This window comes from Bactrocera tryoni, unplaced genomic scaffold (assembly GCF_016617805.1).
Source record: "Bactrocera tryoni isolate S06 unplaced genomic scaffold, CSIRO_BtryS06_freeze2 scaffold_25, whole genome shotgun sequence".
In the NCBI taxonomy this organism is placed as follows: domain Eukaryota; kingdom Metazoa; phylum Arthropoda; class Insecta; order Diptera; family Tephritidae; genus Bactrocera; species Bactrocera tryoni.
This window is the reverse complement of record NW_024395977.1, coordinates 26,079,943-26,097,451: the sequence shown is the minus strand read 5'-3', so window position 1 is coordinate 26,097,451 and position 17,509 is coordinate 26,079,943. Positions and strand designations below refer to the sequence as shown.

The 17,509-nt window shown below is 38.7% G+C and overlaps 1 protein-coding gene across 1 annotated transcript; it reads right to left on the bottom strand.

Annotated features, from left to right (window-relative positions):
* Positions 1 to 683: 683 nt before the first annotated feature.
* LOC120780540 lies at positions 684 to 1,187 on the bottom strand. Its single transcript, XM_040112802.1, has 2 exons — positions 926 to 1,187; positions 684 to 857 (listed from the first exon to the last, which is right to left on the bottom strand). Exons 1-2 carry the CDS (start codon positions 1,166 to 1,168, stop codon positions 699 to 701), a joined length of 402 nt encoding a protein of 133 aa, XP_039968736.1. The 5' UTR covers positions 1,169 to 1,187; the 3' UTR covers positions 684 to 698.
* Between the last annotated feature and the right edge of the window lie 16,322 nt (positions 1,188 to 17,509).

The window sequence follows — 17,509 nt, the reverse complement described above, 5'->3', positions numbered from 1 at the left end:
GGAAGTGACACCAATGTTGGACTTTTTCCATGCATCATGCTTCGCGGTCATCATGCCTTTAAATGGTGCAAATACCGCAACATCTAGGGGCTGCATTTTGAGCGTGCATATCGGCAAAAAAGACAGCAACGTGATGCCATGATCCAACGCCAAATCTATCGCCTCGATCGATAAATGCGAACCGTGGTTGTCCAGCAGCAACATGGTTGGCGAATCGGCATTAGCACCGGTGTGCTTGATGAAATGACGCATGAATTGAGGGAATACGTCAGAGTTCATGTAACCAGAACCGTTCTCAACACCAACAGCGCCATGACTCGCATGAGTCATAAAAATCCCTTTCATGTTGACTCGATGAAAGAGGAAGAATGGCGGTATAGACTGGCCACTAGCGCTGACGGCCAAAGCCAAAGACACATTGGTGCCTTTTTCGGCAGATGTTGATGAGCCGACCTGCTTTTGTCCTTTGCGCGCGATGGTTTTGACAGGTCTGGTTGGCACGGTCGGGCACCCGGTTTCATCCATCTTCCATATTCGGTGAGGTTCAAACGGCGTCTTACCGAGAACGGATGAAAGGTTGGCAAAATGACATTCTCTTTGTTGAATCGCTTCGCACGGCTCTGGCTTACTTGCTTTGGTGTTCGCAGTGACAAATTTTTGTGGCGTTTCATGAACGCCAACTGCCAATCCTTACTCGCCTATTGATTGTCGTTCCATGGATCCCGATACGACGCGCCAACTTTCCGAGCAAATTCATACGCGAGCTTACGAAGCTCCATCAAACTAATTCCATAGTTGATGTCGCTGGCCTGGAGAATGTAGCTTATCAGCGCCTTCTCTTGTTCGATGTTGAAGATCTGAAATAAACAAAAAAAAATTATTTATTATTCGATGAGAGAAAAAGAAAGAAACCAGCAGAACTCACTGGTTTTGTGCCCATCGTCGTGCTTTCAGCCAGCAAATTCTTCATTACATCGGCATTGGCAGTAGTAACGTCGATGCTCGCACCATCAAATGATGCAATAAAACGCATCAGGTTGGTCCTCGGAATTTTGTGTGCCGTCGCAGATTGTCGAACGCTGTTGTGATGTATTTTCACCGACTTGATCGCCTCCAAAATGTTGTCGAAATCAACAATTTTCTCTTGTTTGGGATAGTACCGCGGCATAATGACTAAAAAAAATTTTTCGGAGCACGAAACTATCAGGAAATGTTGAAAAACTATTGTGTTGTTGAAATTCTGCACGAAAAATCACTTATACACGTCAAATATATGAAGTTAGCATGTCAAATGTAAAAAACTGCGTGGACGATTGCAGTTGACGGTGCGTTGTTTAGTGTTGTGATTAAAATCACAGGCGAATATTTGAAGGCCAGTTTTTTGCGAAATATAAACGCAAGTGTGCACATAGAAGGCGTTTTTATTAAAACGAAGAGGATTTGGTGCAATAGAAGTGCAGTGTGGGTGTGTGTTGTCGAGGGACAACGTCCGGTGTGTTTAACGTGGGAACCTGCTGACGACAGCCTAACTCCACGGTACTCAAAAGTACACGGATCAAATCAATGCGTTGATCAGCGCCCTGAAAATGCCTGGCATTTCCAGTACCAATTGGCAGTGTGGAATGGACACACTAACCACCTTGGTAGGGTTCGAGGCCCATCTATAACCTTTGCCGTACTGTGGGTCCGGCACCCGGTTGCAATGCAACTCCACATTGAGTGATCAAAACACTCTTCCCGCGATTTGGGTATAAACCACAACCACCACGATAGTCCCCAAGGAGCCATACCGCATGAGCAGGTTGGAGCGAACTCCAAGGGCTCCTGCTCCCCATGGTACCAGAATTAAGTCTCCGGTCAGACTTCGTAGCCGCAACTACTACCAGTTGAGGTTCCATACTGCTCTGGACTGGTGGCCAGGGGTTAGACCCCATCCTCCCATCCCATGCACCCAACAACCCCCCTTACTTAACCTACCCAACCAAACGTTTCAGCGCGCCCATCAATGCTTGGCAAGCGCGCGCTCAACTATGCCGCAATATACTGGACAGACAGCGGACATCATAAGATGTCCAGCCGGCTTGCCCTTAAAGTGGCAGTTGCGACAATGCGGGGCATTGTTGCAAACGGCAGCTATGTGACCCTCTTGGCCACACCTCCGGCAGACATCGGACTTGGCCCGACAATCCGCAACCCGGTGATCGAAGCCCATACACCGGAAGCAACCGGCAACTGGGCGATCGGCACGCACGCGGAAGGAGAACCACTTCACATAAATCCTTCCTTCCTCCAACAGAGATGACATAACTTTGTCATCTCCTTCCAGGACGACATTCGTCTTACTATCTGCCTTAACCGCCCAGGGCTTGCTTACCACCCTGACGTCAGCTTTTTTCGCCCCAGGACATTTCTTCCTCACGTTGTGCTCGAAGAGTTCCTCCATGAACTCTTCCAGCTTAAACTCGGTGTGCACACCCTGCACAACGACCCTCTGCCCTTTCTTTTTGTTCACGGTCACACTAAGAATGACCTCCTCGAACTTGGTGTTTTTAGCCACCTTGTCCCTCTCCATGATGGAGGGGGTCCGTATGACCACACCGCCCCCTTTGATTTGCTGCAAGGCGTGCACGCGCACACCAAGAGAAGGACCCACTTCCTTCATAAACTTTTTGGCCACCTCCTTGGAGGTGGCAGGAGCCTTGCTTCAGGTTTAGGCACCTTTGGCGCTATTGCCTCCAGCACAGGTACCGGTGGGGCAGGCGCCGAAGTTATAGGAGCCTCCATACTCTTTGTCGATTGACCAACTGCGTTCTTCATCTTTTGCAGTGCATCCACCTACCCGCGAAGTTCAGCATTCTCCAGAATCACGTCCCATAACAGTGATTCGTACCTCCTACCAATATCCATGTATTCCAAAATAGTTTCTTGGGGGAGCAGCTCCCCCCCATCACCATGTTCCATAACTCAATAGTTAATCTCGACATAGCTGCCAAGTGAATCTTAGCGTCAGGCCCTATAAAAGATTCCTTTTTTTCTCCCCCCTTAACAGAACCCTTGGCATCATTGGCAGCGCATTCAACACTGCTGTCCCTTTCGGAGCAGCTGCTCCTATTCTCCTCCTCCTCTCGTGATGACCCCTTAAGGGCCTTCCTTTTCCGCGGCGGCGGCTTCAGAGGCACTTCTTCGGAATCCGAAGAAGCCTCCACTTCGACCGTGATCACGGACTCCTCCACTTTTTCATGGGATTTACATCCCTTCCTCTTTGTTTTAGGCATTTCTGCCTCACGAAATTTCCCCGAATGAGTAGGCACTTATATTGCACCGTCTGTAGTCCTTGGAAAAACCCAACAATTCGCGGGGTTTTTACGCACTGGAATTTCTGTCTGAATAGTTTACCGTCTGAATATAAACCACTGATTTCAATGTTCACTCACACTCGCGCGAGTGTTTAAAATGAAAAAAAGGTTATTTAGTTAAAAGGTATGATTTATTTAAAATTATCGTTTATTTACAATACAATGGTTTGCGAAAATAATTATATCGCGTTGGATCGCTGTAAATCGGTGCAGGCGGAACGATGATGATCGAAGCCAAAGTGCGAATTACGCGGTGCAGTGTGTATGAATGTGTGTTGGCGGGCGAACTTCAGGTCGAATTGTTGACGTGCAAAGGTATGTGGATACGCGACGAGTGTCTGACGAATTGTGTTCGCTATCCTTTTTCCCATCCTTTTTGTTGAGTGGGTTGATTGATGTAGATGTGTGGTGAGCTGTGTTGAGTGGTATTGTATTATTAGTGTGGTGGCCGCCTGCTGGGTGATGTTCCCAATTGTGGTGTGATATAGAGTCATCAGCTGTGGTGAATTAAGCTGTCTTATTAGTGTGCGTCAGTTTTTTCGGGTAAAGTGGGTGGATGCTTAACTCATTTAAACATCCTGGGCCCCCTAGGCGAATATTTTGCCTAGTTTTATATATGTATATAATCTGAGACATGTAATTCGGCTTACTGTTGGTGAAGTAGCCGAGTCCGCAGAATATTAGAATTTATTATTTTTTCGTTTTGGTATACCGGTTGCTTAGTATTTGCCTTTTCTGTATTATCGGCAATTGTTTGCATTTAATTTATTATTGGCTTATGAAGGATAATAACTCCACGCCTGGCTCAGATATGGCTAGAATGGGTACTCCTTAGCCCTGGAGTTAGGGCTGTGCCAATAGAGGGACCTTGCGAGAGAGTGGCCGGTAATTGCGAACGGCTTCACTAGAATTATAATTTTTTAAGTGGGATGTTCATGCTTTACAACAGATTCTCACCAACTACCCTTATGAGGAGCGCTTATGTAGGGACGATAAGAGCGATCTCTGCTTTTGTTAGTTTTTTTTTATTTATCTATTTTAGAATTTAGGGTAATACTTATTAAGCAATATTTTATGAGAATTTCGATTCTCTATCCCTTTGGGACAAGCAGTTTGTACAGAGTCTTTTTGATCTGACAAAGTTGTTCCTTTCGGTAATATTTAATTTTTTAAACTTCTCGCATGTTCTAAGCTTATGCCCTCTTGTGCATAGTTCGCATGACGTGTATTTTTTCTGTTCGGATATGAACGAGTGCGTCTTGTGAAAGCTTTTAATTAAATTTTTGTTGCTTCTAGCTTGGGGTCTATTGAAGCTTATATTTTGGTCGTGTTTAATGACCTTAGTTTTGATTCTTTTTTCTTCTAACCTTTCCGCAATTTCATATTGGGTGGTGAGAAAATCTTTCATTTGTTGCCACGTTGGGCACTTTTTTCGTGATGAGAGCGATTGCTCCCATTGAAGTAACGACTTTTCTGGTAAAACGGCGGTGCAAATGTTTACCAGAATAGGATCCCAGCTGTCTGTGGGGATATTAAGTGTCGATAGAACCGAAAAACAATTAGAAACAGTGGATTCTAGTTTAATGAATTCTACACTTGTTTCTTTCTTAATTTTAGGCAAGTTTAATAGTGTCGTTACTTGCTTATCGACCAGTATTCTTTCGTTTTCAAATCTAGCTTTTAGAGCTTCCCAAGCCAAATTGAAATTGTCGTCATTTAATGCGAACTGTTTAACTATTTCGACTGCTTGACCTTTTGTTTTGTATCGGAGGTGATACAGTTTTTGTGCCTTTGATAGTTGTGGATGGTTGATGTAAACGGCTGTGAACATGTCCCGGAAGGACGACCATTCTTCATAACCTCCGTAAAAGGTTTCGGTATCACATGCAGGCACCTCGAGTTGGATGCCTGAACTTGCCTCTTGATTGTCTATTTGTGGCAGCTCTACTCTACTGTGGGGAGTAGGTGCAATTGCTTTAATGAGCTTTAATTGATCGGAGATCATAGCTTTCGTTTCTTCGTATTGGTCCAAGCAGTTTTCGTATATGGCGTAAGCAGATAATTTAAAATATTGTAGTAGATCTGAATCGTCAGATTCTACAATGGCGTCATGAGCCGCTTGGAGGCGAGTCCAAAAATTTTTAAGATTTTGACTTTTGATTTCCAGTAGCGATTCAGAGTTTTCTTGAATCGATAAAGAGGCAAATCTAGTGCAGTATCTTGTTAAACTGTCACTTTCTGAAATGAATTTAATAGCCTGCTTTGAGCGTGTAGCTCCTGCAGGTGTATTTTGATTTGTTGCGTTATTAACCATTTTTGTTTTATTTTATTTTTTATCTGTAAATAATTAATTTTTTTTTGTAAATATGGCTATAGGGTATTGCTTGAAACCGAATATTCTTTTGGGTAAATAGAGTTTTGAATTTCGATTATCTTGCTAAAATAGTGTTTGTTTTATTAACGTCTTATTTTTTGCTATTTACTTGCGATAGAATTAATTTTATTTAAATTTTTTTTTTTTTTGCTTTAATTAATTTATAATTCTTATGTCCTAATGTTGTGTAATTAGGCACACCCTAATAAGTGGCTTGTGTGTACTTGTTTTTGTGCAATTGAGAGCTCGTCAAAGAGATCAATTCGCTTTTTTGATTAGTATGCACAAATTGTTTGTGCTAATGTATATGAGCGAACAATATGCTGTAATGTTTTTTGTAATTTTATTTGGTTTGTTTTTGTTCTTAAGCAATTGAGAGCTCGTTAGAGAGATCAATTCGCTTTTTGTATGCAATCCTGCTTGTTTTTGTTTTTCCAAGAACAAGGGGTATTGCGGGATAATTGCCAATATGGTCTTTGAATATTTGTTTGTACTAATGTGTTAATATGGAATATATGAGATTTTGTTTAGTGTCACAGGCAGGTTCTTTGCCGTATATTTGTATATAAATGTTATTATTATTTTTTGAAAAAGTGAGAGAGAGACTTTAAATGGTGTTGAAAAAAGTTGCACACCTTTATATGTGACTACGCACTTTGTAAATATGTTTTGCTATATGTACATATACATATATGCAGATATAATATATTTATTTTCTGTTTTTACCTTTTATTTTATATTTTCGACTATTTTTGCCTTTGCTTACTTGTTGTATGCAGTCGTGCTTAATGCTTTATAAAACATAAGGGGTAAAAAAATGTTTGAATTTGTACGGTTTTTTGTAAGTTAAACTAGTGAGTAGGCTTCGAATAGTTAGGTTTTTGATTTTACGTATATGTGTATATATCATATATTAAAGGACTTGATACGCTCACTTGGTATTCCCTTTGTATGCAAAGTGCGCCTGTAATGTACGTACGTATGTACATACATATGTTTCTCCCGCCAATTTTGTTCCTCCGCCTCTCCCAGCTGGCTGGACCTGTTGTGTTTGTTGTTTGTATTTTGAGTTTTGTTTTGTTTTGTTCGCGCCCGAATAGTATTGTTGTATTTATACACCTCTTGTTTGGGTTTTCGCGCCCGGTTTGTGTGTTTTTGTTTTTGTTTTTTTTTGGTTTGCTGAAACTGTTTGCTCGTTTTATTTTCTAAATGCACTTTTGTTTTTTTGTTTCTGTCACCTTTTTTCTCCACTCTCTTCATAGTTTTGTTACCTCACAGATATATGTACATATATGTTTTTGGTTTGTTTGTGTGGGTCACTGCTTTTTTTGTATTTTTTTTTGTTTTTTAGTTTTTTGTTCATTACATATGTTTTTGTTCTGTTTCGATTTCTTCTTTTTTTTTGTGTCGATGATGATCGAAGCCAAAGTGCGAATTACGCGGCGCAGTGTGTATGAATGTGTGTTGGCGGGCGAACTTCAGGTCGAATTGTTGACGTGCAAAGGTATGTGGATACGCGACGAGTGTCTGACGAATTGTGTTCGCTATCCTTTTTCCCATCCTTTTTGTTGAGTGGGTTGATTGATGTAGAAGTGTGGTGAGCTGTGTTGAGTGGTATTGTATTATTAGTGTGGTGGCCGCCTGCTGGGTGATGTTCACAATTGTGGTGAGATATAGAGTCATCAGCTGTGGTGAATTAAGCTGTCTTATTAGTGAGCGTCAGTTTTTTCGGGTAAAGTGGGTGGATGCTTAACTCATTTAAACACTGTCCTTTTTGCAAAAGTTCTACCTGCACACAAACCCTTTTATAACTGTGCTTAGTGCACTTTTTCTTGGGAAAAGTATGTTTTTCCGCGATAAATTTGCGTCTATTGTTCGCACAATATTTGGGTAACACCCACACAGCACTTTAATTGTATGCACAATATTTGGGCAACACCCACACTGCATTTTTATTGTTTGCACTAAATCCTCTTCGTTTTAATAAAAACGCCTTCTATGTGCACACTTGCGTCTATATTTCGCAAAAAAAACTGGCCTTCAAATATTCGCCTGTGATTTTAATCACAACACTAAACAACGCACCGTCAACTGCAATCGTCCGCGCACACGTCCGTTCACCTCGGCTGTTCACACGCAACTGAGTAGATAGGGACAACAATGTGATAGTGTTTAACGTGGGATCCTACTGGCGACAGCTTAACTCCACGGTGCTCAAAAGCACAACGGATCAATACAATGCGTCGATCAGCGCCCTGAAAATTGGGTAACGATTTTCAGTACCAATCGGCAGTGTGGCATGGACACACTAACCACCTTGGTAGGGCTCGAGGCCCATCTAAAACCTCTGCCGTACTTTGGGTCCGGCACCCGGTTGCAATGCAACTCCACATCGAACCAACAAAACGTTAGTTCTACCCGCAATTGGGTACAAACCACAACCACCACGATACTCCCCGAGGGGCCAATCCGCATGAGCAGGTTGGAGTTACCTCCAAGGGCTCCTGCTCCCCGTGGTACCAGAATTAAGTCTCCGGTCAGACCTCGTAGCCGAAACTACTACCAGTTGAGCTTCCATACTGCCCTGGACTGGTGGCCAATGAAGAAGGTGAGGTTGGACCCCATTGACACACAAAATATACCCAACACGCACAACACTCATACCAAAAACTAACCCTAATTCACAGTTAAACGCCTTCGCCGCTTAAAAACCTCACGCGCATACAACCCTAATAATTCGGTATTCCGACTAGTGGAGATCACACCACTAACATCTAAGTGCCCATTTGTCCAGCTAATCCCCATACCACCCAAATCCCTAATGTCAGAGTACATCGGGCATTCTGCAATCACATGCACCCAATCTTCAACCCGTGCCCCACAAAAACAACCGGACCGACCAGATAGGTGCCTCTGATGCAAAAATGCATTCAGAGGCCCATGCCCCGTAAACAAAAAACCCAGACTCAGACAAAAACTGAAGTCTGGGTTATCCGCAACAAACCCAACATCCCGAATGTACTCATACGTTACTCGGCCATTGGGACAATTGTCCCAACGTTCTTGCCACCTACACCTAACCCTATCATCTAGAAGCCTCTTGCTCCCTAGATACCCCTCCCTCTCCACATCATCGTCAGAAATCCAATCACACCGCAGCAAGGAAACACTCAAACCCCTTCTTAACCTGAAAGCAACAGCACGCTGTATGACAATCAGGTCAAGAGGGGGTGCTCCTAACAACACATGCAAAGCCCCCGTCGAAACAGTACGACATACAGGCAGACATGCAAGCATCATACAACGCTGCATCGAGAGGAGTTTTTGGCGACCCGAGACCGCCAATGCTGCCTCCCACCATACAGCAGCTCCATAAGTGGCACAAGCCACAAACAAGCCACGGTATATGGTACGGACAGCACGATGCCCGAGACCCCAATCACTCCTCAAGATGCGTCGTACTTTGCCTATGACCGCCAGTATGCGCTCCTTAACCCTAACCAAGTAAGAGTAAAACACATTCTTTCACTCATAGTCAGTCCCAGATATTTGACTTGCGTCACATATCTGATACTGACTCCATTCACACGGACAATCGGTGGACGAACCGGCGACAATCTACCTTTCAGCAGCATTGCCACCGTTTTATCCATCGATATGTCAACCCCCACACCTAAACCCCAAGAATTAATGATCTCTAAGAGATCTCCTCCCGCCCGTTCTAGCTCAGACCTCGAGCGACCTTCGACCATAAGAATAAGGTCGTCCGCATACGCACAACATTTACAGAGTGGCTCGAGCTGCCCAAGCAGTGTGTCCATCATGAGGTTCCAAATATATGGACCACAGATGGAACCCTGCGGGCAGCTTCGTCACTTCCAGACGTTAAATTAAAGATTGTTGTCTCGTTATGCAAAAGATAAACAATGAACGCGATCACCGACGTTGAAGTCGCAGCGACTGCAAAATTAAATTAGATGAAAACAACAGAATAGAAAAAGAAGTTGTTGACATCTGGTTCATTGGTTTTGTGTCTTCTGCAGTTTGTGGTCAGTACTAAAGTGCGATATTGTTTTTGGAACTAGTAAAATTATTTGTTTCGTGGTGTTTTAATTTGAAATATTATTGAAAATATAATTAAAATGAGTGAATTGTTTTTGAGTGATGGCTATACCCAAGTACAATACATCCCACTGACGAATATATCGAATGGTATATATTTTAATAGATCTTAATTCTTTGCAATTTATAATAAATGTTTATTTTTCTAGTAAACACAACAGCGGCGTCTTCAGATCAAGGAACCATACAAACGATCTTGCAAGAGTTACGTTCTTTGCAAACAAAATTTGAAAAATTCGAGGAAAAATAATAAAAACTTTGACGGAAGAAGTCGTTGCGTTAAAAACCGAAGTCAAGCAGCAAAGAAATATGCGTAAGAAGGATGATACGTCTCTAATACCTTCCTTGCCTTTCATGGATGTCAAGGACTTTATTGATTTTGACAAGAAGCTGCTGTTGAACGACAAAATAACATCTCAGCTGGTAGGTCGATTTTCTTATACTAAATGCCCATAATTATGAATAAATTTGTACTATATTTGGAACATATTTAATTTTAGAAAAATATCATATATAGAGTTGGAGGAAAGGATTTCCCCTCATTCCTAAGAATGGCATTGAAATCCATTATATCGGATGCTATGGCCGTTAATTTAACTTGGCGTGGAACAAATAACAAAACCCAGTATCCAACGCTTTACAACATTTGCACTAATAAAAAGTAATATTTCACATAAAACTATAACTCTAAAGAAATCAATTAATTCTATTTTCCTACAGATGCCTGTCATTCCAAATATTCGAACTCGACCGATATGGATATAAATAAAGTGTGTCAACAGCACATACATACTTCACGCCCGAGACAGCGTACAAAAAAAAACAAACAAACAATTAATGAACTATAAAATTAAAAAAATCTTATTTCTAATATTCACATGAATTAATTATTTATTTTTTTTGTAATATATTTTGAATTGAAATAAATATAAAAAATTTAAAAACGAAAATTTTAACTTCCACAAGTCACTAATACGTAACTTCCACAAGGCACTAGTACGTAACTTCTGAAAGTAACGTCCGCGGGGAACAACTTCTCAATAAGGAAGTGACTTCTACGATGAAAAAAATGTATCGCAGACGTTGAATTGTAACTGCTTGAAGTCACTTATAAGTAATGTTGGCAGGGCACTCGTGCACTCTGCTACGGGATAGGCACTCATCGCCATAAACTTGTTTCATCAATTGAAACGTTTCGGTAAAAGTTTTACCAATTTTAAAACAAAATTTAATGTTGGCTCTTTGTTCGAAGCTCATTTTCGCACCGATAACACAAACATACTGACACCTAAAATGCAATAACTTCATTTATAATCGATGAAATTCTCACTGGACAATGGCAGATTCTAACGCACTAATCGACATATAGATGGCGCAACCAGGGCGGTAAATTCCAAATACTTTGGAAAATACCTTGTATTTTTTATCTGTATACTACCCACAAAACACATAAAGAGACTAAACAAATATTATAAAACTCTGGGTTTAGCAAAAGGGATTATACTACTGTGGGCATAAAATAGTATGACTTTTTTATTATTATAGTTTTGTTAAACTTGTACGTATCACCGTATCACATATCACGTAACACTAATCGAGATAGATATAGGATCATATATATATAAATGAACAGGATGACTAAGATATAAAGCTGTAATTTGGTACAGGGGATCTCAGTAAAAGATGCACTTATGGGCCACACCCGCTAATAAGTTTAATGTACATCAGAGAGCTGCAACGAGTATGATAAAATCAGAACAAACAGTCGTGGCAAAAACACAATCAAATCAATTCAGTTCAGCATAGACAACATTGGTAATCAATTCGAATAGTATATACAGTAATAAACCTTTGCTTTATTTACATACTATGTATATATGTATACTCAACTCTAGAAGATCTTAGGGTGTTGTATAACACTTTTTTTTGCTACTTTCATAGTAATCAGGGGTTTAAGCTACATATAAATTTTAAAGTTTGATAAGCTACACTTTAATGGATATTATGAAATGCAAGTATTCACATTATTTAAGTGATTATTTTGAAATACTTTGCATGTTTCTTAAATTTTACTGGGATATTACTTGCTGTTTTTTTTAACAAGTGTTCAAAACGCTTCAAGAATTTGTTAACTTTTGCATGCAAGAAGATACAGGCCTGGGTGGTAAGCTATCTTTTGACATATACAAATTGGTTAGCCGTTACAACAAAAAATTAGTTGTAATTTGCATTTAGATATAGGAATATAATTTTATAAATAACTTATTTAAATGAATTAAGCGAATTTAAAGTTAAAAACCAAGATTGGCTTGGGAAAGCAGCAGCTTTTGTAAACAAACACAGCCGTAGAAAACTCACCACCGAGAAATCTAAGATCAGGGAGACATTTTATACATAACAACTCACTACTTGCAAAATATCTGATTATCAGTAAATCAATGTTTTAAGGACGAAATATAACACACTATGACGTTTAAAGCATCTATTAATAAAAATATACCATATATAAATCATTTTTGATTTAGATTAAATAACAATATTTGTAATTTTTTCCTCTTTTTACTGCCTCAATAGCACTGCGTTGCTACCACTGAAAATCCAAGATGGTTGCTATTCACCCCTCAGAAAGCTACCACGAAAAGGTTTTCCACTGTATATACTGTGGTTGCGACGATTGTTTGAATTGAATTGAAACTTTGGGTAAACTATAAGTAAATCAATTTTCTGCTGGACTGATTTGAATCATGTGTGGACAAAAATGTATCAGATTTGAAAATGTGCGCATGTTACAAATTTTCGAAGCGTAAACAATGGAAACTCCATCGAGAACGTACATACATACATGTCTACATATGTACATTTGTTGTATGTATGTACTCGATGGAATTTCCATTATATATATAACATATGTACATATATTATATACATACATACATTTATATACAAACATATGTATTTGAAATAGAACAAAAGTGCACTAGTAAATCTGTGTTTAGGGGAAGATATACAAACCAAACTCTGTCGATCATTTCAATCATTGAAGCATGAGTTTGCATCACTTCGGGTATTTTCTGCTGATACGAACGTTCATAAACAAATCAGGTATAAGCTGATCGCTAAATATTCAAAGTTGTTCTCTATCGCTGATGTGAAGACAAACAGTGCGTTTCGTGTATATGAACTGAACTGACAGAATCAGGCAGAGTAACCGATCAGTACTTAAGTATAAACAAAAATGTATTACTCGTTGCAGTTCTCTGATGTACATATCTCCTAAGCCGCTTAAGCTACAACAACTAAATTTGCTAAATATAAATCTTATAAGAACCTCTACCGACAGTGTGAAAATCGATAAATTCGAAAGATAACGCCGCTCCCTCCCTATATAACGGTACTGTTAAAAGCAACTAAAAGCGCAATAAATAAATAACAAAATACGCCAGAGACATTAAATTTTACCCCCGGGATGGTATCAGAGAGCTTTATAGGAGCCAGTGTGAAAATTGGACGATGGGCATAACACCGCCCACTTTTTGGTGAAAACCCATATTTCGAGATCCGACTTCGACCTGGCATCCTTTCCATATTCTTATCAACATATCAAATTGTGAAAATAGACAAACTCGGACAACAATCACGCCTACTTCCCATATAACACAATTTTAAATTCCAATTAACTCGTTCAGTTTCCAGTACACAAATCAAGAAAGAATTATTATAACGGGATAAAACTTAGCATGAATAATGTCTTTAGTGTGTGCCACCTTATGACCAAAAATTGTTCAAATCCAATGGAAACTGTTCAAGCCCCAAGGTACCGAATATTTAGACCCCGGTACCTATAGTTGACTTTTGATAGAAAATTACTGAAATTAAGGGATAATCTTTCTGTTATAATGGTATATCTGTATGTCGAAAATGGGTTAAATCGGACCAATACTTCCCTTACCTACCATATACTTACTAAAAAGAGATTTTCGAATTTCCGGGTGACTTTCTACCGCATAAGAGGGCGTGTTTTAATCATAACTGTGTATCTTTGTGCCTAAAATAGATAAAATTGAGCAACAATATGGCCTAGCCCTTATATAAACTAATATCAGGATTTTCGAATATCCGGCTTACTTTACTCCATATGATTGGTTTTATACCTAAAATTATTTCCCTGGCTTTGATTTGTGCAAGTTGCAAGAGTATAAAATGTTCGGTTGCATCCGAACTTAGCCCTTCCTTCCTACCATATACAAAGTCTGTCGCAAAAGAAACAGAACTTTTTTAATTATAACTGTTTCTGGTGGCGCCACTTATGGTGGGTATATGAAATAAAAAGTTTGATCTCTTCTTGACATTTCGTAAAAATTTTAAGACAATTGGATAACTACAATCGATGTTATCGATCAAAAAGTGACAGCAGCTTTTTGGTCATCGGTCGTATGTAAAATGCATTTTGAACAAAGAGCAAATATTAAATTTTGTTTTAAACTTGAGAAAACGTTTACTGAGACATTTCAAATGATGAAAAAAGTTTATGGTGATCAGTGCCTATCCCGTAGTAATGTGCATGAGTGGTTTAAGCGATTCCAAGGAGGTCGTGAGGACCTCTGTGACGATCAGAGGTCGGTCGTCTTCAGAAGTCAAAAATAAAGACAATGCTGATTTGTTTTTAGGATTCCGAAAGTATTGTACACCGAGAGTTCGTCCCACCTGGCCAAACCATTAATACTGTGTTTTACCTTGGTGTTATGAAGCGTCTTTTTTCACGCATTCGTCGTGCTCGACCACAATACCGTGAGGCAGGGTAATGCGATAATGCGCCGTGTCATCGGTCGACGCTTGATTTTTTGACAAAAACCTCCATATTAACCATTAATCACTCACCCTACTCACCTGATTTGGCACCCTGTTATTTTTACCTATTTGGAAAACTTCATTTGCCCATGAAAGGACACTGGTTTCAAGACATTTCAGCTATCCAAAAGGCGACGACCGATATTCTCAAGAGCATTCCGAAAAATCACCAAACACTCATTTGAAATGCTAATTGAGCGGGCTAAACGCTGTATCGAAGCACAAGGAAACTACTTTGAATAAAAAAATATAACTTTTGAAAAATATTAATTTTTTGTTGTTTTTTTTAACAGTCCTGTTTCTTTTGCCACAGACCTTGTATTATAATCATATTTGGATTCGTATTAGCTAAAAAATTCAACTTTGGATCCACCCAACAAGAGCATCAATAAATATTAAAACAATACAGTTTCCTAAAAAAAATTCAACTATATTTTTGTTGAACTAACAGAAAAACGATGTAGCTGAGCCAATGACAGCCAGCACTGAATGAATGATGATCACACCATTAGTTTCAAGTGAGACACCATGAGTTAGACGGCACCAGCGCAGGTCAACTTGCTTGTTGTGCTCATTTTAAGTGTTATTCTTAAAAATGCTGTGCTTTTGTAAAAGATGTTTTTCTCAGCTACTTGAAAGCCAAATATGTCAAAGCGAGTTATAGCGTAAGCACCGCTGTTATAGACTTCAAACACGTCAATTCCCACGACAGCCGGTTCTACGTTACCGGAATTGCCCGGATTTTATTCGTTCAAGGGCTGATCATTTGAAAGCTTGTAGCTCTCTTGTTATTGTTAAATAAATAGAATTGAACAATAAGTTAAATATTGAATTACAAGTATTTTTGGCCTATATAATGAAAAATTAATATAAACAAACGAATTAGTGAAGTGTTATCAAACCAAATTTATAAGTGTAAATATTTATATACATACTTTAAACACAAATATCGCGAAAACTACAAGTTTTCCGCGGCTATAACTATATACAGTATCTGTCCAATAAATTACAAACGAACAAAAAAATTATTCGGAGTTCTAACTTTAATCATTAATAAAAACATAAATATTTGGCGTATTTAAAAAAAAAATATTTTTTATATGCTATATACATTAAACTTAAATTATCATATTTTTGTATTGAATCATATTCAATATTATTAAATTATATTAAAAACATTAAATTTTTGTTTTCGTTCGTAATTTATTGGAGAAGTACTGTACAGTAAATCAATAAAGTTTACGTACACCTATGTAGTTCTATTAAATTACGACACGTTTATTTGATTTATAACTCAAGAACGGCTAAACCGATTTGGCTAAAAATTGGTGGGGAGGTAGCTTAGAACCGGGGTAAGGACATAGGATATGTATTTTTCTATTTATGTTAAAATTCATTGTAATTCATAAATACAAAAATTATATTTTAAATCATAAGTATTTGTTCCAATTCATATAAGAATCATTTGAAAATTTCATTTCTTCAAAAAAAAAAACAAGAAAAAGAAACACAAAACAACAATATAGAAACCTCACATCTATATACAGTTACGGACTACGGACAATAAAATAGAAACAAAGGTGTAGCTTTGAAACAATGGCATATTTTTTTTGAAAATTTTCATATACATATGTAGTAACTTTTCTGCATAATAACAAAGGCAATAGTATGTACTTTTAAAAAAGAGGAAAAGATAGCATTGTCGAGTTTTACAGTTAACTGTAACTTAAAAAGTGTAAATAGCATTCCTCGTGCTTAGTGACAAAATAATAGTATCAAAAGTGAAATGGTTTCATAAATTAAAAAGATTGAATTTAAAAGGCGTAAAAAGTAGTTATATTAACTTAATTAGTGGAATGAATAATTGTATCAATTATGAATTTATTTAAAAAAATGTGTCGAGCAAATTGCAAACATATGGAATATGTCTCACATATTTGTGTTTGATGCCTTAAAATTTCCGAAAAAAGGTTGAAAAAATAGGCCGACTACAAAAAAAAATAACTGCGCAAGTCGTTCGAAATATTGCATGATGGAGGATGCGCGTACCGTTTAAGGCCTCCAAAGCCATTCAATAAGAATTATGTGCAAACATTTCTTCAAGAATAGTAAGAAGACGACTTGTGGAGAAAAATTGCTTTGGCACATGGTCCCGAAAGGTGCCGGCATAGATGCAATCGTATTCAGTCTGCAAAACGACACATTAATTAGGGCGGAGCTGAAATTTAAAAGAAAATGGTCCGACATATTATGGTCTCAGTGCAAAATTAATATTATAGGAAATGATAGTTGCGCGTGAGTCCGACGTCCAAAAAAACAAAGAAACACGACTAGGTCCTTCAAACTCCGTGGGGTCAATATAATGGATTAGGATTGTTTCTCATATTGTAATGCGGGACCTATTTTTTGGATACAATAAAACATAGACCGCCATTTATACTTAAAGTTTTAGATAATTTCATACTTCCATATGCTAAATAGAATTCGCCTTGCATTTTGGCAATTCCAACAAGAGAGCGACCCGAAACTTACTTCGGGTCTTACAAAAAATGGGTTTCAGATCATGGTGCTAGCGTTATGGCTTAGCCAGAGTAATCGGCAGATCTGAATCTCATCAAAAACTTTTAAAACTTTTTGTTAAGGAAAGTATTGCACCCCTTAAATCGAAAAATAAGGCAGAATTCTGAGAGAAGGTACAAAGGTCTGGTATTCCGATCCACAGAACACTTTCGGTAGCCTAATTAGGTCTATGCCTAGAACATGTGCATCGGTATTAAAAGTTTCAGAATACTCTAAAATGTACTACCAA